General features: G+C 42.5%; 1 protein-coding gene across 1 annotated transcript in view; it reads left to right on the forward strand.

Moving 5' to 3' along the window:
• Window positions 1-938: 938 nt before the first annotated feature.
• Window positions 939-23,680, forward strand: part of EHD4 (EH domain containing 4) — a 30,957-nt gene continuing 8,215 nt past the window's right edge. The window contains exons 1-4 of the mRNA XM_056344845.1: window positions 939-1,243; window positions 8,198-8,374; window positions 13,121-13,218; window positions 21,077-21,489. Coding sequence (XP_056200820.1) covers window positions 1,011-1,243; window positions 8,198-8,374; window positions 13,121-13,218; window positions 21,077-21,489 — 921 coding nt within the window. The 5' untranslated portion in view covers window positions 939-1,010. The remainder of the gene's footprint in view (window positions 1,244-8,197; window positions 8,375-13,120; window positions 13,219-21,076; window positions 21,490-23,680) is intronic.

Genomic DNA, 23,680 nt, shown 5'->3' on the forward strand with positions numbered 1-23,680 from the left:
TCAGCAAGACCCTACATGAAATGGTACAAAATCTTTAGACTCAGCATGGAAATTGCAACAAAAGAGTTGCAAAACACACGCACAGCTCGAAATAAAATGTGAAGCAAGGAACCAAGAAAAGGCAGTGGTGGAATGCTCAGGACTGAGCACTGTTAAAGCCCAACATCAGTTCTCTGAGGAACAGCATCGGGAGGAGGGACGGGGAAAGGGCACATCCAAACCTGCTGATGTATTTAGAAAAGAGCCGGAGCGTACAGAGAAGCTGGAAATTAGGAGGAAGAAAGGTACATAGCTAAAAATGTGAATCAGCAGATGTGCTGGAGCAGCAAACAGGGATTTCAATCATAAGGATGTTGCAGAGGAGCCACGGACATGTGTGTAACACAAAAGGGACACTTAGAATTTTTACACACAGATTCAGCAACAAATCCCCCTCCTTTTTTTTTTTTTTTTTTTTTTTGTTTTACCTGGGAGCCCAAACTTTTGGGTTGAAGTAGTGAGTGAGCACAGACAGACTTCTATGTCGGAAAAAAAGATGTTCGTGTTACCGATTTCTGCACGGTTCTGGGGGTACGGTCCCGACCCCGTTAAAATCTCATGTAATCCCAAGGAAAAGGCGGGGGCCCTCCCTCGGGGTTTAACGCAGCCTCAGGGCCCGCGGCTGCAGCTACCGGGGCTGCCGCGGGGAGCGGGGGCTCGCACGAGGGGGTCGCACGAGGGGCCCGGCTGCCTGGCAAGGGGCTGACAGCTCGGCGCTGAAGGGCAGCGGGGCCGGACCTGTGTGTGCGCGGGCAAAGAAATCAGCCCGTCCGCAAAGGCTGCAACACCCCCCCCCCCCCCGCAAACCCCATCCCCACCCCGCAGAGCCCCCGCCGCTCGGCAGCAGGGGCGCGGCCGCGCACAGACCCCGCCGCCGCCCCTCCCACGGCCGGTGCCGCCCCGCCCCGCCCGGCCCGGCCCGGCTGCGTGCCCGCGGCGGCAGTGCGGCGGGCGCTGGCGGCGGCGGCGGGATGTTCAGCTGGCTGGGGCGGCAGGGCGGCGGGCGGGAGCGCGGCGGCGGCGACGTGGTGCAGACGGTGACCGGGGGGCTGCGGGACCTCTACCTCCGCAAGCTGCTGCCGCTGGAGGAGCACTACCGGTTCCATGACTTCCACTCGCCCGCCCTGGAGGAGGCCGACTTCGAGAACAAGCCCATGGTGCTGCTGGTGGGGCAGTACAGCACCGGCAAGACGACGTTCATCCGGTGAGCGACCCCGCCGCAGCCCCGCGCCCCCTCCCGCGGAACGCCCGCCGGCCCCCGCCCGGGAGCGCCGAGCGGCCGGAGCGCTGCCCGGCAGCCGCGGCGGCGGGGACGCGCCCGTGCCCCCGCGGCGAGCGGGGCCGGTGCCGGAGCCCCCGCGCTGGGCCGCGGGTGTGCGCCGCGCCCCGGGCTGCCGGCACCTTCCGGGCGAGCGGGTTCTGCCGGGCCGGCGCCCCGGCGGGAAGCGCAGCCTGGGCGGCTGCTTCCGCCCGCCTCGCTGCGTGGAAACGCCTCGGCCGCTGCCGGGGGAGCGGGCCCTCCGCCGAAACGGCGTGGCTGCCGCGACCGCCGAACCTTCTTTCCCCCTTCTTTCCCAAAACTAGTCCAGTGCGTCGGTTGGATGTGAAGGCAGGAGAGAAACGCGACGACAATTTTGGGCAAAAAACCACACGGTATCTGGGCGGTCCTCCTGCCGCCCCCCCCCCCCCCCCCGACAAGTGCCGCCAACCAGCAGTATCACTAATATGGCAACTTCACGCCGCTGCTGCTGTTGCAGGATTTTCTCCGTCCCGGCTTCCTTCTTGCCCAGTTTGTTACTGACCGATTTCAGGGGGCTGAAGCGTGCCTCGGGTGTTAGGAGCTTTGTGACTATTTTGCACGTATTTGAGAGTGTTTGCCTCTCATCTACCCCTTAATCATCAGCCTCAAGTTACTCAAAACTCTGCAAAAGATACTGAGTGATCACTTGGACCAAATTTTGACCTCATATCTGAAGCTCATTACAGTTCTTCTGTAAATTTTACAGTGTTTCTCTTTCGGCTCCAAAGGTTATGGGGAGCCTTGCCCAAACACAGCTTTCGTTTTGCAGTGCAAAAGGCTTGCCACCTCCCCCCCCCCCCCGTGTTTACCCTCACTCACCTGAGAGCTTTCAACTGTTTGCAGAGCTAATGGTGTTTCTTTTCTGGTTTTACAACTAGCTAATTGAAAGCTTGAAGTTGAACTTGGTTCTGTACTGATTATTGCTGAATTCCTGAAGTTAAAGTGGTTTCCCTCAGAGAACTATTTTAAAAACAGAAATTGGGCTGTAACTAAAGGAAAAGAACCTCAGTTTCACGATCCCCAGAGGTAGTCACAAGAAAGCATGTGTCAGTGGGGAGAGTGATGTGGATTTTCCTAATGTTTCTGTAGCCATGCTGATTCGTTTTCTTTTCTGAAACTACATTTGCTTTGTTCGTCCGTATATGTTTCCAGGTAAGCGTTGTTACCTGGCTTACAGAGGCAGCGAGGGCACGGGTGTTACAGAGGCAGAAGGGTCCCAAATCCGTAGCTGCCTGTCCGCTGCTGTGGCATTGGCAATTCATCTGAACGTTTTTCCCCTCCTGCAAGAGTTTGCCTTGGATGAGAATGCATGTTCTTGATACATCCAAGTTTTCTGTCCTTTACAGTTGTCCATATTTGTCCTTTTTGTCCATATTGTGCTTAGAAATGTTATTCCTTGCAGTGCCTTAGATGTATTTTCGGTACTGTTGCTTTGTGAGTAACTTGTTATCCCCTTAACCATAAAATACTGAGCCAATCACGTTGACCGACAATAATGTACCGTCTGAATGAGAAAAGAAGTTTCGCTTATCACAGCTATTTCCAGCTTTTTTTTTAGCACTGGTCACTGTTGGTCGAAGATGCCCAGACAAATTTGACAGAGATCAAGCTTTCAAAGACGTTTTCTCATGCATTTTATTAAAATACCTGACTGAATGGAGGAGGTGACTTCTACCGTGATGTGCCCTTCCCTTCACACACTTACCCCGTTCTCCTGTTCCCATTTTCTGTAGATTGCAGAGTGGTTTAACCCCTTGTTAGGTATCAGAGAAGACAGGAGCTGACTGTTGAGCTGCATTCAGTAGTAGAACAGTGGTTACTGCTCCTAAAGGACTGCGGTCTGACCGCACCACGATGAACATTCATTACATCAGTGTTTGCTATAGAATAGATAATAATTGGCTGAATCAGCATGAGAAAATACTCTATTCAAGACGGGCAGCAACTTAGACAATAGTGTCACAGTGACTGTTCCTCAAAATCCAGTTTAGAGGAGAAAAAGAAAAGCAGAAAAAGGGAAGTGGTTGTATGCTGAAGGCGAGACTTAGGAGGGGATATGAGGAAAAAAATTACAGGATCCAGGTCAGCAGCAAATAAATTTCCCCTCTGGTAGGCTCAATTTCCCATGGGAAAAATGTATGCACTCTCAAGATTGCTATAATTCAGGTTTATTGTAGATAGTTTTTCTTAGAATGAAGTTGGACTATAGGGATTCTTTCCCCAGTAGCCTTTTAACAAGCAGTCATTATTTTAAATCTTAAAAGTGCTTTTTGTTCCACATTTCTCCTTTTCATAGTCAGGGGGACATACTAGAGCTGCTTAAGTGTTCACTGTTGAGTTTATGTGTGAACATAACAATTCTGTTTAGTTGACAAACAACTCACTTGGGATTTACTTTGATTTAGACGTTATCATGAGAGCTTCACATTTTCATACCTCTGACACATCCACATCCACCCAGTTCCTTCCACTAAGTCTTCATGGAAAACACTGATCTAGCAATGAGTGAATGTCCCTAGGGATTAAGATATGCAAACAAACGCTTCCAGGTTTCCAGCAGCTCTTCTGTTTTTTCACTTTACAGTGTTTATCCTCTTTGCACTTGGAACAGTGTAGTGAAACTGGCCGGGGTTTCTCTAAGGTGGAGAGTGGTGATATGTTATTCATGCATTTGACAATGCTGACACTTCAAACAGACAAATCCAGGCCCAAATGTTAATACTTGTCTGATTGTTTTTAATGGGGTGGGAGGCCAGATACTTATTTTGCATGTGAGCTGCTTGGCCTGCAACTTCTATAATTCTTTCAGTTCTCCTGGCTGCTTTAGGGCAAGAAGCAGGGAAAGGAGGGACAGGAGAGGAGAATTCTAGCGTATGAAAAAGAGATAGGAGCTGGTCGGTACCAGTGAGTCTGTAGTTGCTGACCTTTTTCTTTCCTTTTAACACTGAATTAAACTTCTAGTCTAATACTTTTTTACTGGGTAGTAACTTTTCTATTTTAAAAGTGTGAGAGACTGACTTCTTTTTAAAAAGAGCTTACCAAGATGAGGAAAAACAGAAGTGAATTCCTCAGCTTGCCAGGCTGTGCTTTTACTTTGCTCACAGGTATTATTCAGAGGTTAAAATGGTAAACTTCCTTCTGTTTAACTCGGCCTGAGCTGGGTGTTGTGAAAACACCCTTTTGTATGGCTGCACCTCTTTCTTCAGGGGGGAAAATGTCCCTCGGTTTCTTTGGGTGAAGGCTGGAACTTCTTTGTTACTAGCTCTGTGTGAAAGTTTTATTTATTTGGAGCAGAATTCTTACACGAAAGCAAACATCAGCTAGTTTTGTTGCGTTTAAAAAAACAATAGTGTGGAGGATTTGGGTGCATATGTAGTAAGGAGGTGAGCAGCCCTGTGAAAGGAGACCCGGGTTTGTCTCCCAGTGCATCACGGGGTGTCCCTGTGCAGTGCCGCTCTGTCTGGCTCACCTGTGTTTATGCTTTAGTATGGCTTAGCGAAAGCACTTAGACTTAAGATATGATTACTGGTATCCGCAACTGTGAGTAATCTTTGCTATTTCTGGCGGTTTGTAAACCAGTTTCCTATAGTCTGGCTATACATCTTGCAAAGGAAGGTAGATGAATGTTTATTGGCAAAGCAGAAAGGTTATAGCCCCCAGGTGAAAACAAAGGGAGACAGTCAACAGGATGTCTGCTGTTTGATCCAGACTGTCTTTGGGACGTTTGCTATTTTTGAGCATTCTTCCTGTGAACCTTTTTGAACTCTCTCCCCGCTGAAAATCCAGGTATTTTCCTATGTTAATATAGCATACTGTACAAAAATCTTTGCAGCTTTTCAGTTTACAGAAAACTGCTCACCCCTTCTGTGTGGCTAAGTGAAACTGGTATTTTCAGGCTGAGAGGAAGTACAATACAGCTTGTAAAACCACTGCTCAAGAACTAGGGTTTATTTTAGTCTGTGCTGATTGTTGGTATGCAACTGTGAGGCAGTCTTAATGGAAAATACCTGCCTTGCAAAGTGTTTCCTGTGTCTGTTGAATAGCTGTACCAGGCTCAGTACTGTGACTGTTTGGGGCTGGGGGGAGCTCAGCGCTTTGAAGGAGATCTTGCCTTCCTGGGGTGTCACCGCTATGAGCGCCTGGTTTTTGAAGCTGCATCTGTGACAATAACTTGGAAGTTCATTGCAGTTCAGTAGTGCTTTGTTCTTGTTTAGTCATTTCAATAACGAGCAAATCTGAATTTATACTTCGGGTTCTGAGCTGAAAATACAGATGTTGGAAGTACTGAAAGGTGTTCCATACATCCAACTGTTTGTAAATTCTGCAGGTAATACATGTGCAGCAACTTCATGAGTACCCCGTGAGATTATTTTTTTTTTCAGCCATCTAAAAGGCCACCACCACTGAATGTCCATAGCTATGCCTGGCAGGTTCACAAGCTTATGATGGATAGCAATTACCCTGTTAGCGTGGAGGTGTCTTACCCTGCATTCAGGTCCCATCAGGTAGTTTTCTGTGACCTGAGTTCTGGCACTTCTCTTGTGTGCATTTGATTCAGTACAGTGTTCTTTCTTGCTGCTCTGGGAACTTCTTGTCATATGGGTTGCCACCTTATGAATTGCTGCCTCTGTCAGCAGAAGTGTGGGAATGACCATTCCTGTCAAGAAAATAACTTGGTTACCAGTATCTTAGAGATACTTTCCCTTTTAAAAGATGGGCAGTGAGGAAGAGTAGAATTGAGAGACTTTGGAGTGTTTTATCTTGGCAAGTTAAAAAAAAAAATCTTATTTTGGAAGATAAAAGTATAACTGATCTTTCAAAAACAATGCTGTGGATAAGTCCAGTCTGCAAACAGTAGTGGCTCTTGAGAGTTGGCTTTTGGATCCTGTTCGAGAGGGCTCTAGTCTGCTGTGGTGTTCCATCAGGAGGCAGGAGCACACTTCTGAGTGTTGGGGAGTTCAGCTGTTTGCTGTAACACCTGAAAGCCCTGGGTTTCCATGCGTAAAGGGGTCAACTGCTGAGCTGTCAAAACAGTTTTGTCTTCATTTTGTTACATGATCTACTTCATAGGATGAGGTGGCCGTTGCATTGTTCAGCAGACCCATGGTGGTTTGTTTTTTTTTGCTTTTGGGGAGAGGCTAGTGTTATTTCCCTGTTACTGTGTACTAGGTACAGCTTATTCTGTAAGTAGAACAAATTGACTTTGGCATGTTCTGGCATGACTGTTCTTATGTACCTCCTTTCTCACAGTTTTTAGCATTGGCTTTTTTAAAAAAATTGTTTGGAAGTAGAAAACTGCAGGAAATCTCACGTAAGTAAGTAACTGTTCTATGCTTTTAAGTCTCCCAGATCATAGGTTGAGCTGATGGGAGCCAGTTTGCTAAGGCTAGTGGAAAACGATCTTTGAAATGTGTAGTGTGTATTTAGTTCCTTAAATTCAGCTTCTGTGCCCTGATCTATAAAGTCTGTGAATGTTTGGGCACTGAATTTAAAGACAATTTGCAGAATGTTTTTTGCAGCAACAGTAGTCTGCAAGTCCTCTCAAATCAATACTGGTTTACGAAATGACAGCAGAACAGGCATAGAGCTGTTGGATTAAGGGCCAGAACAAACCTATTACTCAAAGACTGATGTTAATATAGATGTGCTGTCATTGGATGCAGGACCATCACCTGTGCCTGAAGAAGAATTCTCATTTAAATCCAGCTTTGATTATGTAAAAAAGTAAATTATAGTTGGTTAAAATTGTGAGGAGTTCTTAAGAACTCCAGGATGACATGGAACCCATGGAATCAGTTAAGTATGAGAGAACTTTATTCGAGAATTTTAATGCTCCATGTAATGTCACACTACAGCATACTTGAAAACAATTTGGTCTTAGTTTTGAGGTGAACATTTTCAAGATGGTGCTGTTGTGAATGAGGACAGTAGCACTCGTTTTTCTTAAAAAGAGGAGAGAAAAATATTTTTTCAGGAAAAACTTGCCCCCAAACTTTCAAGTTCAGCTGGGTTGTCTGCTGCTGTTTTTGAAAAGTGGCAGTTACCATAGTGTAGGCTGCAGGAGCATTGTAAGCTGGAGGCTTGGGGCTGCTTTTGCTTCTCACTTGCCATCCAGGAAGGGATGCAGGCAGTCTTTTTCTGTACATACATGCTCTGGTTCCATTAAGCTTTAGCATTTAAATACATTGTCCTTCATTTGAGACCTTGTTGTCTGGAAAGTTAAGGCTTGGTGTATCAGACTTGGCCCTGTGAGTATGTGCTCTCTGCATCTGAGTGGACTAATCAAAGGGAGATGCAAAATGGTTTCTGTTGGTGCAGCGCTGCCTGACTCAGTGCATCTTGGAAGTACTTTACTGTTAGGTGTCAAGTTCTGCAGGTCTGACTTAAGTTAACAATTACTTTTTGATATGCAAGTCAAAAGGAAAAAATCCTTTCCTCACTCCCAAACAGATTTAACTGTATTATCTCATAACTGTCTTATCTCTGCCTGGGTAAGATGAGTTGAAACTAGTAAATAGCATACTGAGTTAATCAAAGGGTTCGATCTGTCAGCAAACTGATGCTGCTCATGTGCTGTTTCAAACCGCTCCTTTTTTAGTATCAGCAGCACTTGCGTAGGCTTGGTAACACACACAAAAGCAGCAGTGTCTTGTAGTGTAAACTACAGCACTGGGATCAAAAACTGAAATTCAGTTCTTCTTTTGTTCTCCCACCCAGTTAATGTAATGCAGGAAAATTGTACTTTTATTATTCTAAAGTGTGTGTATCCTTGAGTATTTTCAAGCGAATTATAGGTATTTGCTTTTGCCATAGTTCCCAGTCATTCATTCTGTTACTTTACGTTTTCCCCATCTTTAGATACCTGCTTGAACAAGACTTTCCAGGAATGCGGATCGGTCCAGAGCCCACCACGGATTCTTTTATTGCTGTGATGTATGGAGATTCAGAAGGAAGCATTCCTGGAAATGCCCTAGTTGTTGATCCTAAGAAGCCATTCCGCAAACTTAGCCGCTTTGGAAATGCTTTCCTGAACAGGTGAGATCTGTTTGCTTGCTGTCATGATTTTTATGTTTAAATTTCTGCTTGATACCATCTCCAAGCATCAAGTTTTTTTACTAAGCTTTTTCTACTGTATTTGTTGTGCACAGCATAGAGTAAATATTCAAACACAAGCAGGAGTGGTGGCAGTTCATGTAAATAAAAAATAAAAAAAAGGCAGTACTAGGGTGTGGTAGCACTACCACCGATATATTCAGTTATCTGAACAGAAAATCATTGTTAAAAGCAGTTCACAGAGAATTGCTGAAATGCTCCACCAGCTGACTTGTTTATAAGGCATTACACTAGCTGGAACTTAGGATCAGTTTGGGCACAAATTCTCCTGCTCAATAAAACTGATAGATGAGTACTATTATTAAAAACTACTGTCCAAAATAAGGCAAAAAATATTTTCCCTTTGCTGTCTTGTTCCTTTCTGCTGGTATCACCAGAGGTCTTGGTATAGCTCTTTAAAATTGTGAATTGCTGGGATATGTAAAAAGGTCTAGAAGAATGGAGAGTATTTGAATACGCCTTCTGCATAAATACATACTCAACTGTTAAGTGTTAAATATTGACTGGCTTGTCTTCACGCAGTCCCATAGACCAGGATGATAGTCTTAGTTTCTGAATGGCTACCGCATATTTGCAAAAAAGGGAAGAGTTGTTCAGAAGCCATGAGTTCTGCTGTAGGTAACTTAAGTAGCAGGCTAAATATTTCCAGTTAAAAGTTATTAATAACTTTGTTCACATTGTGTGAGAAATCCACTTGTTTTTTTCCTGTATTTGACAGAGAGGCCTGTCTTTCTAAGCCAATTAATCTAAATTGGTTCTCTTTTAACAATAAACTTTCCTGTTTGGCTGATAAACACTGGCATATGTGTTAAAAGTTCATCAAGTCTTATCTCTTGCTGTGCTTATTCACAGAAGAAAGTTCGTAGCTGCTTATAGTTGGCTTGGCTATCACTTTGCTGAGAGATAGGCATATGTACTGTGGGAAGCTGCAGCCAAGTCCCATTTTAATTAATAATTTTGTGGTCCATGATCCCTTTCTGTGAGATTGTTGGTGAAGTCCTGTCCGCCAATCATTATTCTGTTTCTCTTTTCCCACCATTGTGCTCTGTGCACAAAGTTAATGTAATTGTACTGTAAATCGTATTTTGCACAATATTCAAGTACTTACACGCAACATGTAATAATGCTGTATTTGGATGAATGGCATGCGCATAATTTTTTTGGCTAAATCATCTGTCTAGCTATTTGTGTCAGGTCCTGAATCTTAGGCAAGCAAGATTATTTGCTAGCTAAAAAGATGTACATCCAAAATAACTGCCTAAATTATTCCAGTTCTTGTGGTGACTGTGATGCTGTTGTATTGCAGTGCTGTGAGCGGCCTGATCTTCCCCAACAGTCACATTCACTCCTTAGTTTTGCAATGGAGATCTAGGTGCTTATATTTCCCTAGCATCACCCTCGGTCTGCCACTCTGATCATACTGCTGCTTTTTAAAAAATGGTTAGCTCCTTTTCTTTCCAACTTCACCTAGTTGAAGATATCTTGGACTTCAGTTCAGTATCTTTGAGTTACCTTGCCCTGTTCTTACCTGCAATCGTACTACGTATTTTACTTTGTCTCCTCTCATTTGGCATGCAGAAAATCCTTTATACCCAATATTACATTTTTCACTCCTGTGTTAATAGATTTTTCCCTACGTGCTTTCTTTCACGCCCCCACTTTTTTTTTTTATTATTATTTCCCAATCCTAGTGTTTTGCTTTATGGAAGAATTTAAGGCTATGGATGCTTAGACTGCAAAGTTTGGTGACCTTTTCATCTAAATGTAACATGAAAGGAAATAGTGACTGAGGTAATGGAGAAACTAAAAACAGTAGCACCCATCAAGGCTTGTACTTACTAATTAGCTGTACTAATTTATTGATGTTACCTTGCCTCTTTTTTTTTTTTCCCATGACCCCTTCGTATTTTCTCCTGTATCTCACTGTTTGTGATAGATGTCTCTGTAAGGCTCCTGAGTGTAGAAACTTGTCTCTTACTTCTCCTGAGTACTTTTAAGGAAAGCAGGGGGTGAAGGAGGCAGGGACAGGACCTAGTGTGCCCTTGGATGCTAGTTAAAGTGACAAAAGAATATTGCAGCATACCAGAAGATCACAGAAATAAGTTGGTGCTGCTGAGAAGAAACTCGTGGTCCTGCTCTATTCCAATGGGTATCTGAATGGACACAAAAAGGAGTATAAATTTTTACTAGAGTCTTTGAGTCATCTAAAGTTAATCTAAAAAAATAATATAAAATCAAGATGATTACAAGGTTGTTGATTTCATTTTTGCAAACAATGTAACTAATTTTTGCAAGGATAGACTATTATTGCTCATTTTCTCTAACAATCGTTTTATCGTAACATGAAAAACATGACAGGATCAAAGGTCTAATGTGTCACAAGCAGTTACAGTGATCTCATTCACACAATTATTTTTGTAATGCGTTTTCTGTTAAGGTCTGTTGTCATTTAGGTAGGCAGTATGTAGTTTATCTTTTGATGATGCAGCACTTAAAATGACACTTTATGCAGGTCATACAGGAAGTAGTGGGTCAGAGCCAAGTCTCAATGTCAAAAAGAGATATTCAAATACAGCTAGGATTACAGTTTTAAGTTGTCTGAAATATTAGTTTGATGTAAGATATTTTTTTTTAACCGATGTGTTGTCTTTACATCATGGATATATTCTAAAAGCTACAGCCAGGTAATTCTGAGTTTATCCTTCTATTTTATTTCCTTTTCCTATATACTTTCCTCCTCCCTTTGCCACTAGCGACTGCTGCGGAGACTGCATTTTCTTTACATTCTGAGGCCTGTAGTTCTTTTCTTACACTGTCTTTTCCAGCTGTCCCAGTTCTGGTGATGCATAATTGGATGCAAAGGGAAAATACTGCCGTATTGTTCAGCTGAAATAATGGTGCCCGTCTTCCTATAAGATAGGTCTAGAAGCATCTCAGTGATACTAAACAAGCACTGGGCTTTCTAGGGTTGTAATAAAGTGATAAGAAAAAAACATACGTGAAAATCCAGCCTTCACACTTCCAAATTTATGAAAGCTACTTCATGTTGTACCTACTAGTGATGTGTTATTTTGGTAATGGTTGACATGGTCAAATGTATTTTCTTTGTCCCTTATGCATATCCACTATACTTCCAGAAAATGTGTTTGCTTTAACGTAGTGTCTCCTTTAGGTTTTGGAAAGTTCAAAAAACTTCATTTTACTCAATAGTACCTCACTGCTCTTTCAGAAGCATCTCTTAAGCTAGTAAAAAATAAGCCTTAGTGGAAGAGTTTGCTTCAGATGCGCGGTATTTTCTACACCTGGTGTTCCACTAAGAAACAAGTAAAAAACCAAACCAAAAACAACACCCCAAAAGGAGAGTACTGTTTATGTACCCTCAGGTTTAATCAGGCAGAGATGGCTGCTGCTTCCCCACCTACTCCACCCCGGGTTTAAGGGAGAGGTGTAGCTGATGCTGCTGTTCTTTTGTACCCAAGATGGGATGCTGTGTGCTTTTGTTCAGGCTCATTGCTACAAGGTCACCTGAAAAACAAGATGAAGCGAGGTGTAAGGATTATTTTACTCTTCCTGATTTCCTTTGAATCAGCTGGGTCATTAACCATCCCACAGCAGCTTCCGAATTTTGATGTATCTTCCTTTTCTATGCCATATTTGACTGTCTGAACTCTTCCAAACTCAGATTATTGCTGCTCTTGAAGTTTGCTTTGGCATGGCTAGGACCTGCTGCTGTGATGCCCTCTCGCTGGAGGTAACAGGCCTTCTGCAGCGCGAGGAGGGGCGGCCATCTTGTGCCCCCCCGGGAGGGCCTTCAGCTCCTGCCAGGTCAGGCGATTAAGGCTTATGCAAATCTCCTGCAGGCAGCTCATGATGAAGGGAGGGCAAGGTCTTCAGTCATGAGCTATCCTAGGAGCATCAGAGTTGCTCAGATTTAGTGCCTGAGGTGTTCTGCACGGCACTGTGAGCCCTTGTGAATTGTTTTTCATAACACTACCACTGAATATGCCTCCCGCCACAGAGCCAGAAGGTTATTGTTTAGGGCATGCTGTACGTAATTTGAACTGCTGGCTCTGGCGGTATGAACGCTTTTGCTAGGTTTGTGGGAGAAGTGTGGTTGTTTTCGGTCCTTTCACGAGCTCTGCCTGGGAGGTTGGCAGGTCAGAGGTGGGGGTGGCTCGGAGGGTGACTGCCAGGGGCCGGAGTACAAACGTGCTGTCACTGTGGCTTTCTGCCTTGCTTCCTTTGTCCTTCAAATCTCTTCAAATTTGGGCAAAAGCTGTTGTACATGAAGAGTTGTTTCTTGTGTATACTAATTTTGGTCTGAGCAAAACATTTGTTTTATGGAGTCTTTTTAATGCAGCGTATATGGCCCGTGTTGTTGGCTCTTGCAAAATTTGGACTTTTATCAGCACTTAGACATGTGGCTCTACAGGATTTTCCTGTGATTTGTTTTTTGTGAGAAGCTGTCTGTTTACATTTTGTTTTCTTAAACAAAAACAGTTACTGGACATATGGGTTCAGTAGGATGTCAGAATTTTATTATTTTTTCTTTAAATCTCACTCGAGTCTTTCTAAAAGCAGGTACATAAAGGGGAGCTCTCAAGGGACAGTTTGCATGTGAGCTAGAGCTCTTGTTAATGTTGGTTTTTTTCTCCTCCTTTCCTGCAGGTTCATGTGTTCCCAGTTACCTAACCAGGTACTGAAGAGCATCAGTATCATTGACAGCCCTGGCATTCTTTCTGGAGAGAAGCAGCGCATCAGCAGAGGTGAGTTGCAGGGCTTGCAAATAACTGAGCTTGCTATTTTTGCTGTATGGGACAAGTCATCATCCTAATCTGTTGGGGGCCTGTTTTAGTGGTATTGAGTGGTGGTGTGCCCCAAACTTTCTTACTACAAGGCCTGTTAGACCCATGTTTTAAGGCTGGATGTAGGGTTTGGAATTTTTTCTCTTGAAAACTGGGGGGTGGGATTTTTATTGTCCTGCTATGGCTGCAAATGTTTATGGTTGCATGGTCTGTTGAGAAAAATCCTTATTTCCATCATTTTAATTGCTTTCCACAAAGACTCTGATGTATACTATTGAAGCTAATGAAGAAATGCTCCATGATAGCTATAGCTCTTCAAGCTGGTCAAGTTTAAAAACTGAGGGGGTTGATCTATAAGAAAGTTGCTTTTATTGTAGGCACAGCTGCTAGTGTTGCTTCTTAAGGTTGCTTGGTCATGCCATAATATAATTTTCAGTCAAAAGAGTTAAGGTAGCAGGAGGAGGAGGGAATGAGAATATTCAATAAATCAAAAATGCTACAATGAACTGAACACTGTTTTTAATGTGCTGTTTTAAGAAATTAACCCGTCTTTGAGAAACTATTGAAACAGTGTAATGTAAATAACTTCTTATTTCCTTCAGCTGCATTTAAGTGCATGTCAAGAGATTTCTGTGAAGTTGTAAATCGTAGTGATCCAGTATGTGGTTTATGCTGCCCTATGTTTCCAGACCTTTGCTTAAGAATGGAAATGGGTGTTTCACATCTGTGGGAGGGGAAATAATCAGTTCTTTAACATATCACACCTGGGATTTTTGAGAATGAGTGCCATATATGGTACCTGTGCAAGCACAGTCTTGTCTTTACATTGCACTGACAGACTAAGAGACTAACTTCTTAGGACTGTAATGTAAACTGTGCTTGATTAGTAAACTGGCCTACTGGATGTTTCTGGATTCTTTGTTTAGTGACAGAATGTGAGTCTTTTGTCCTCTTTATTGCTCTTACAGTCAGGCAAGGTGTTCATCATGGCAAGAAACCTGTGTTTTCCTGTATGTGATATATTGGTGAACTAGTAGAGATGTGCTCAACATCTGTGCAATCAAAGGCCTGAATGTTGTTCAACCAGATCAGTAAAACAAACACTGCATGTTGGCACTCTTATTTCTAGGCACTAATAAACAACTGTGTAACTGATGATCTTTAATCCTGAAAAATCTTCTCTTAAGAAATTAAAAAAAATTTAAGATGCAGGTAACACAGAGTGTCTGCTAAAATCAGAGATGTCTTAAATCTCCTACTTCTCCATTGTGCTTAGTTTTTCTTGGTGGAGGAAAAGGGAGCTGAAATCCACATCTTTCCCCCTCTCTGCTTGTTAAATCAAGGGAAAATAATGCTGGGCAGCATTCAAGAATCTGTTACCACTTTTGGAACAGCATGGAAACAAACAGGAAATAAGCAGGAAACTAAAGCATCATATTAAATATGCTGCTGAAAAAGTGAACAATTGCGTGACAAAATTCAACACCATTAGGGATTGCTGCGGAAGTCCCAGCCTTGACGTGTGGGACAGAGTTGTGTTTCGCTCCAGACAATGTTTCACTGGTAGCCCTGCATTCCTTAAGGGACTGTGGCTCTTCACTGCTATCTAGAATAGCTCTCGTGACTTAACAAAACATATGACTGCTGTTCCTTTATTGTTCAGAAATTGTGTTTCTTGATTGTTTGTGCCTTATCAATTGTTTCTATGGCCTAGCTGGCCTGGCCTTTGATATGGTGGATTTTAACCTAAGTTGACAAGTGCTCAGTGATAACCTCAAACTCTCACCTGTTTCATGGGCTTTAAATTGACTAGATTGCATTCCATGAATTTTTTTCCAATGTACTAAAGGTTGTCTTGAATACGTAACTTGGTGTAGATCTTTCATCACAGGTGTGGCTGTCCTGTATGCTGTTAGCTTTAAGCAGTGTGGTTGTACCATAAATAAGGTTTTGGGCGTCAGCTTTAGAGCACTGTTGTCTCTGTCATGGGCTTGCAGGACAACTGCTGCCGAGGTTTAAGGTTTCATATACTTGGGCATCAGCATACCTGAAGTACCTACAAGTCACTGTATTGACCTGTTACACGCTGTTATGATTAGGCAGTACTGTGCTCACCCATGTCTGAAATACTGCATAGTCAGATACATTTCCTGTACATGACTTCTGGTCTGCTTGTGTAGTTTCCATACAGGTGGCTTTGTGGAGTACAGACATGACTTGTCCTGCAGTGCTGCACACAGCGAGGCCTGTGTGACCTGCTTCCTGCAGGAGTCTGAACTGACTTTAACATATTTATGCTAGAAGTCTAGTTTAGCATGTTTTGAAGTTTGAATTGCATTGATTACTTTTTACATCACTGCGTGCAAATGTAAGCAGGATTCTACAAGATGTTTTCTGCTGTCCCTAAATATGTCTCTGTCAGAGAAGGTTCTTTGGTCCAGCAAAGCTTCTTTTTTTTTCCTACAAATTGTGTGCTGTTACCCCTTAAATTGACTGGCAACTTCTCACTGAAAAAGGTTGCAGCTGGTGTGCTTTGCTATGGGAACTGCCATTGCCTTTCACTGTGAAGACAATTACAGACTTAAACACAGGGATGCTTTTCTGTGCTTGCTAGGAAAGCTCTAAATATACGGAATGATTCTTCAGAATTTATTTCAGACAGTTTCACAATTTTTTATTTCAAAATTTTATAGTTCAGTAGGCTTTTTAAGCTTTTGGTTTCTTTCTATTTCTTTCTTAAACTTTTTTTTTTTTTCTTACGAATCTTGCTGCTGTTTTCTAAATAGTATATACAAGGTGAGATTTTTTTCATAATCCAGTAATGGAATATGACATTGAATAACACCTGATAAGTATTCTTAGATGCTTTCTATTCTGCATATTATTGGTGTCTGGTCATATTTGAGTTTTTAAAATACCTTTCTAGAAGTTTATCTTATTTCTAACATTTGTGAGCAGCAGCTTCTTACTGGTGGTGTTTTAATGTGTTTGATGGAAGAATAACATTACAGGCCCTCAGTGTAAAACCTTCACTCTTTGCTGTTTGTGGGTTTTTTCCATCTTGCCATGAGCAACTGCTTACCTATTCACCTATGAATGGACATTACACCTGTATAATGACAGAATTTGACAGCTATCACTAGGAGTAAGATGAAGCCTTCTGAGATCAAGAAAGGAATCCCATGTGTTAACTTTCAGTTTTAAAATGCAGGAAAACAGTAAAGGGACCATGTAAAAAATACAGTATATCCACCACTTCCCGGTCTATTTTATTTATAACTCTGGAAAGCATCCAGGCTCTGGATGAAGGAGTTGATCGCTTTCTGAAGGGTCAAAAATATACAGAGTGCGACATTCAAAGCTGTCTCTCTTGATGCACCTTTCCTGCTCATGTTGCCGGCAGGAGGATGTGCCAGAAGCTTCCTGCCTGTCAGTCCAGGGGGCTGCGTCAGTGGCCGGAGGGGAATGTGCAGACGTGTGCCAGCATTGTCCCCAGTCAGACAATGCCCATCCCTATGCTGCTTCTGCAGCATCACTGCTGACATTCACAAAGCCCACGTCAAACAGAAATGTGCGTGTGGTCTGCAAGATTTGGAAGGAACAATGAGCGTAAGGAGAGGAGGAAGCAGCAGCAATGTCTGGCAGGGTGCAGGGAGGAACTGCTTTTAGAAAGGAGAGGGGAGGTTGGTTCATGATTGAGTGGCATGAATGCAAGGGTTTTAAGAAATATGGAGAAAGCTCAGAAGAGAATGGAGGATATGGTTAGCTTGTATTTTTAGAACTAGAGTTACTCAAATACAGGTAATTTTCTCAGTTCAGTCTGGCTTGTGAAAATGTCATGGTTTAAGTAAGGTGATGTATGTAGCTGCAGCACTGTATCAGGCTTTCCCCTGCAGTGGGACACCACATTCTCCTTTGGATTACTTTACCAACAGGAGTGCAGTAAGAGTATTATCCAGGAGTGCTGGACTGAGACAGGCTTTCATTAATGGAACTGGAAACTTTCACCCTGGACAGCAAAAAGTGCATCTTTCTGTGTGGGACTGAGCTCCTTTTGAAGGACTGGGAAGTTTAGACACTCACCTGTGGCAAAGCATTAGAAGAACCGCAGGTCAGGCGGGGGGAAAGGCTGCTCTTGTGCACGTCTGAATTGTGTGTTGTGTCTGTGGTTGGTTGGTTTGTAGACAGCAGTGGCAGGTGGGATCACCCCAGAGCTCTGCCCACCTGATTCATCTGGTAAAGTGGGTACTGTTCTCTGAGCTTGGAGGCCCCTCATCGCAGCATTCACGTGAGGTGCACCTCTCTCCTGTGCCAGCCCCAGGGGTGGAAGAACTGGACATCCTGTCTGAGCTCAGAGAGGATGGGTGGAGCACATCAAGTCTCCCTTACTGCTTTCTGAGTTGCAAAGGCTTTGGGAGATGGTGTTAGGGCAAGTCTGAAATTATTCACCTTGCACCCACAAGGGAAAGCCTGCTGTTTGTTTAAATCTTTATTACGAACTGGCACATAAAATTGACCCACGCTAGTACTGCACAGCGGCAGAGCTGTAGCTTTGAGTGTGACTGGCGTCTGTCCTGTATGGGGCTGGTACTTTGCCCTGTGCTAATGACACATGTAGGCTCATCATCATTGCTTTCATCAGTGTTAAGGGCTGGTAATCACATGCAGTTTCTCTCCAACTTTTTCTCTCTCCCACATTGTTTCCTTTTGTTCTCCCCTAGTCTCTGCCCAGCCTGTTACTGATGCCTAACAGTTACGCTTCTGTTGGAGGCACCAGCTTGTTCCCTCCGTGCAGCTTGGGACGAGCTCAAGAGCTCAGCAGTGCAGCTGGTGGATCGTAGCTTTCCCCTGTCACTTAGCTGGATACAAGGGTGATTTATGTCTTTCTAATATGCATTTGCAAATAGATGTTGTACCTGGTGAGATGTAGGTCCTCAGGCTGGATGCGCAGTTGCTGGCACCAGTCACTGCGAACAAACCCTTGAAGAAACAACAACCTTTGAAGAAGAGCAGCAAGGAACTGAGAAGTATCAACACCAAATGTTTTTGGTCAAGTTTTCTTAAGTGATCAGGGTTGACTTAGCACAGCTCAACTTTAAAAGCCCCAATCCACATACATGTACTATTTGTGACAGGATCCTAAATAAATGCTTTGTGTCTCAGTTCTGAATTACTCAGCCATATATCGCTTCTCCGTAGTTTGGATATACTCTAATGTATAACCACTGAATCTGCTTGTAAAATAAGTTTGCTTCTAATGACCAATTTTCATTAAAATGAATAGATATTTTTCAGATATTTTTGAGGTCTTTCTCTTACCCACTTTCAGCAAGTGGACTTCTCTTTCTCAAAGCAAATGCTTCATAAATGTTTAATTTATGTTTTAAACAAATTTATTGCTTGTTAACATGCAGTTGTTGACTGTATAATTGTTTCTACAGTTCAAAATCCATCAACTGTGTGGTGGGAATTTATATATTAATTTAGCCAGCCTTATAAGTCATCATCTCACATATCTGTTTGTGGAAAACTTAACAGAATTTAACTTGCCTCATTTTGCAATTTTACGTATTTATTTTCAAGCATATTTTCTTCAACATGAGTGAAATCTGAACAGGTTGCTGCATACTTGGTTGCAACAGTGCACAAATCTATGTTGTTACATGCAGGTGACATACAAGATCTTCCTTCTCCCTTTCCTGCTAAATTTTTATAAAGGTAAATTATTCATACGGGTTTTGATTAGATCGTTAGTGTAAAGTGAGAAGCATTCTCTTCCAGCTGTATTTTGTACAGCTTTCCTCCTTGCCCCCACCTTTCATCTTGCATTCAGCCTTTCAGGAACTGGTCGCAGTAAAGAACATATGAAAGCACCAGAGCAGCGTTATCTGGAGGGGGACTAGATTTTGCATTCTTTACAAAGTAATCCTTTTAATAGGAAAGATTATGTTGGCTGCTTTTTTTTTTTTTTCCTGTGTGTGTGTGTATAGTGGGTTAAGGAGTCTGACCTGCATCCTTTTGGATCCTAGTAACACCTTTTTAATATAGCCCTCTCCTTTCAGTTTGACATGTCTGTGCAAGATATTTAGTGAAGTTTTATGATCTCTTTTTTGGGAGGGGAGATGGGAGAGCGAGGACTGGTAACTGAGGGCATTTTTTTACTATTAACTAGAATTTCTGGATTTTATTTCATGTGCTATCTGTTGCTTTTCAGCAAAAGGTTTAAGACAGTTCTTTCCTGTGTTGCTAAACATGTGTGAGTGTGCTCTATGACAAATCTGGAGTTCACCATTTCCCCCTATTCTTGTGTGTGTGTCTGCTTTTCTTAATGTTGGCCCTAGTCAGGTTCTGCTGGAAAGCAAAGAAAGCTGATTTGCTTTTGTGTTCCCTGTTAAAGACAAACAACTTCAAGGCAAAATGAATCATGACTTGATCGAACCAGCATTGTTTTAAGAAAAGCTAAGCTGCTTCACAGTGTCGCCAAACCCTTTTATTTATACTGTTTCAAAGATGCTAGGGAAGAATGAGGAGTGGTGAAGAGTCTTTCTCTTGTGTCTGGACCAGATGTACGAAGTGTTTGGGTAACTGGATCATACATGACTAGTCTAAGTGGGTTTTCTTTGCTGGGGGATTGGAAGTTTAAAGGCTTATCTTGCACAGCTGAGAAATTGCCAAAGACACCCTGGAGGGCTCCCTGGTAACTGAGCTTTCTTTGCTGTTGGAATTTTAAGTATATGCTGCTAGGAGCAAACCTGTCAATTCTGTTTGGGTTAACTTTACACCAGTACAGTTAAAAAAACATTTTAAAATTTATATATTTTTAATATATTTTAATAATTATTAATTTTTAAAAAAGCATTTTGGCTGCTTCCTCTTTTAGTTCTGATTTGTTTCTAAGAGGAGGGGTGGGATGCCAGCTCCCAGCTCATACCTTGCTGTTCCTTACTCAAACAAGATGAGTCACATCCTTGCCAAGCCCAATGCCACATCACTAGCAGTGACTCTCTGTGGATTATGTGTCACCTTTAAATAAGGAGTTCCTGAATACTGTTTGCTGTGTGGATTTAGGTACCAGCTGCGCTTAAAAAGCCTTAGGACAAGTGCTATGATTAGGCCTTCCCTTAGAATGTCAAAAAGTTTGCTTCAGATGATCAGGAAGGTCACTGCTTGTGTTCTGTAGCATGTCACGTCCCCAAAGCCATCAGCAAAGCAGGCACATCACTTCTAAGTTCTATCTCTTGAGGCTGCTGTGGTAGAAATAACAGCAAGTGTTGCAATGCAAGGAGAGGTAAGTTTGGAAATGGTTTTAAAATACAAAATTTAGTTGCTGACTTACACTGGAGTGCTGCACCTGCCCTGTTTTCCTTCTTAGTACGGAGAGGCAGTGCTATGGAAGTGGCCAGTGTTAGCAGTGATGAAGAGAGCTTGCGGTAAGAGCCCCACCGACCTGCTTGGCTTGGGCGCTCTGCTGGAACCGGAGCTCCTGGGAGGTGGCAAGCATGTGTGTGAGACAGTAACTCACAGCAGCACAGAAGACAGCAACATAAGAGATGGATGGCAAGGTTGAGAGGAGCGCAGTGATAAAAAAACAAAGGCTTTTTTTTAAATTATTTAAAAAGAAATAATAGTGAGACTGGTCCAAGGAAATGCAGGGTACAGTTGTCCTGACCTCATTGTCCACAGGCAGTCCGCTCCAGGGGGTCCACCACCTCTTTTTCCCCAGGTAGATGCTATGACCCCTTGTTCTGTCCCTAGCCCTACCTTCTCTGAGACTTGCTTTTCTGAGTGGTAGGACTGTAACAGTGTATTCTTCCTTCAGGCTATGACTTCTGCCAAGTCCTCCAGTGGTTTGCTGAGAGGGTCGACCGCATCATCCTGCTTTTTGATGCCCATAAGCTGGATATATCAGATGAGTTTTCAGAGGCTATTAAATCATTCCGGGGCCAGGATGACAAGATTCGAGTGGTGCTTAATAAGGCTGACCAAGTGGACACACAGCAGCTGATGAGGGTCTACGGTGCACTCATGTGGTCCCTGGGAAAGGTGATCAACACTCCAGAGGTGCTGCGGGTCTACATTGGCTCATTCTGGGCCCATCCTCTCCGAAACACAGAGAATCGAAGACTCTTTGAAGCTGAAGCACAGGATCTTTTCGAGGATATCCAGAGTCTCCCGCAGAAGGCTGCTGTGCGAAAACTCAATGATCTCATTAAGAGGGCAAGACTTGCAAAGGTAAGAAAAGATTAAAAAACCTAAATTAATTAAATTAACAGTCTCTTCTGTCTCTTTCAGTGTGTCCTTTCTCACCCTTCCCAGTCTTTATCTACCTATAAACTGTGTGTTTTTCAGCAAATGGATAAAATTGTCCATTTTTCAAGAAAGAGGTACTCGGGATACAGAAGCAAGTAGGAGGAAATAAGAGACTGGTACTGGGATGACTCCCTAACTTTAGAGAAGGGATTTAATGCTTTTTAGGCCATTAAAGCTATTGTTTGTTTGGTAAGGGAGGTTGTTTTTTTTTTCTCTCTTTTTAATGACACTGCGTAGTGAGGTAATTTCAATGTGACTTTTTGGTGATAAACCACTTTTTTTTTTTAACAATAGTTGTTATGTAGAGAACACTTCAAAAAAAAAAAAAACCAAAAACCCAAAGAAGAAAAAAAACACAACGAAAACTATTCACATGCAGCCTTCCATATACTTTTTTGCACATTAATGCCTTAATGCATACTGTCAATCAACTGCTGTGGAAAAACACTTTGACTAAATGCATTATATTATATCCTGGAATACAAGACTGATTAAAAACCTCGCTCTCAGTGAAGCACAGAGAAATGATCAAATGAAGAGGTGCTTGTGCATTAGATTGAAACTCTGGAGCCTCTCAGATTGTATCTTCTTTGTTCCCAGTCACAGAGACACTTGGGTGGTACAGACTTTTTGTTACCGTATCTGGAAAAACCTATCTCTCTTTATGCAGGAACATGAGTTACGTGCCCCGCTGTAGTGTGGGTAGCTCCTGTCACCGTTTGCTTTTGGCTCTGGAGGAGTGCATGCAGTGCGTGCAGCTTACAGTCACTAACTAGTGTGCATGGGCAGGCTGTGTGTGACAACACTGTGACTGTCTACAGCTGACATTTGGAAACTTATTTAATTTTTTGATAGGTCTCTAGTTATCTTTGAGTGGATGTCACTTCAAAGCTTTGTGAATTGTCACCAAGTTTTAACTACCTATTTGTAAAACCTTCTGGTCATATTTTACACTAATTTTCAGACTCCCTGCTTAACAATGCTAGCTTCATCTGTCCTTTCTTCTGACAGCCTCACTAGAATAAGCATTGGTTGCAGTCTGAAACGTTTCTTTGCCTGTTTCTCTGATTCTGCAGTGAGTTTCTTTTGTAGTATTGCAGCTACTGTTAGAATAATAGTTAAAAGCACTGCTAATCTGCTTGTTTTGACAAGCTCAAGAACAAAATGAAAATTGCTGATTCAAGAATTAGAGTTGTCATTTGGAAGTTTGGAAGAGGAGGAAAACTAACCGCAGAAGTACTTGGGGAGAAAGCTGGTGGTACAAGTAAAAAATTCTATTTCCTATGCAGTTATCAAACAGAATGTGAGTTGAGTTAATGCAGTTGTCTTGAAACACATTTTCATGTGTACTTCTACGCAAAAAGGAAGAGGTCTTGCACTTATATCGATATAAGAGTAGTCATTTGGGGTTGTATACAATTTCCTGTGTCAGCTTAGTTAACTGTCAGAATATAATGATATGCTTTTTTTTTTTTTTTTTTGTGGTCTGAGCTTTAGGGCACCCTGCAGCGGTTGATTCTTTGAAAGTTCGGTTTAAAACCAAGTTCCTGTTGATGTTGTATTAAAAGTTGCTACGATCACAATGTCTTCTCAGTGTTGTTGGCAGCTTTTTGCTTTCATTTGTTAGAGTAATTTTGAAAGTGGAAAAGTGTTAGGTGAATCGTCTTTAGGTATTACTATGTAATGTAAAATAAAAATGGATAAAGCTGAATACAAAATGCAATGCTCGTGGGGCATGCTAATTAGACAGCTGTGGAAGGGGAATAAACTGTTTATCTGCAGGAAAGCAGCAATGTAATTTTTCCAGTGTTGTCTTAGTATCTTCTAAAATTAAAGTACTGACACTCAAAAACAATTTTTGACAGCATTGCATGGTACTTTTTTGGGGTCCTATTTCTATGCCACTGTTCTTAATCTTGTGTGCAGTAACCAAAAGCAAACTGCTTTGAAACTTGCTGTGAAATTTAGGCATTAGTGTGTGTTGTTTGGGTTTTTTTTCTTTAAGTCCTGTGACTCACTATCTCATTTCAAAGACCAGAACTGTTCTTATCTACAAGAAACACATGTGCATACTGGCAGACCTTAGACCACTTAACGTAAATACGTGCAACTG

This window comes from Falco biarmicus, chromosome 7, assembly GCF_023638135.1.
Source record: "Falco biarmicus isolate bFalBia1 chromosome 7, bFalBia1.pri, whole genome shotgun sequence".
Lineage (NCBI taxonomy): Eukaryota > Metazoa > Chordata > Aves > Falconiformes > Falconidae > Falco > Falco biarmicus.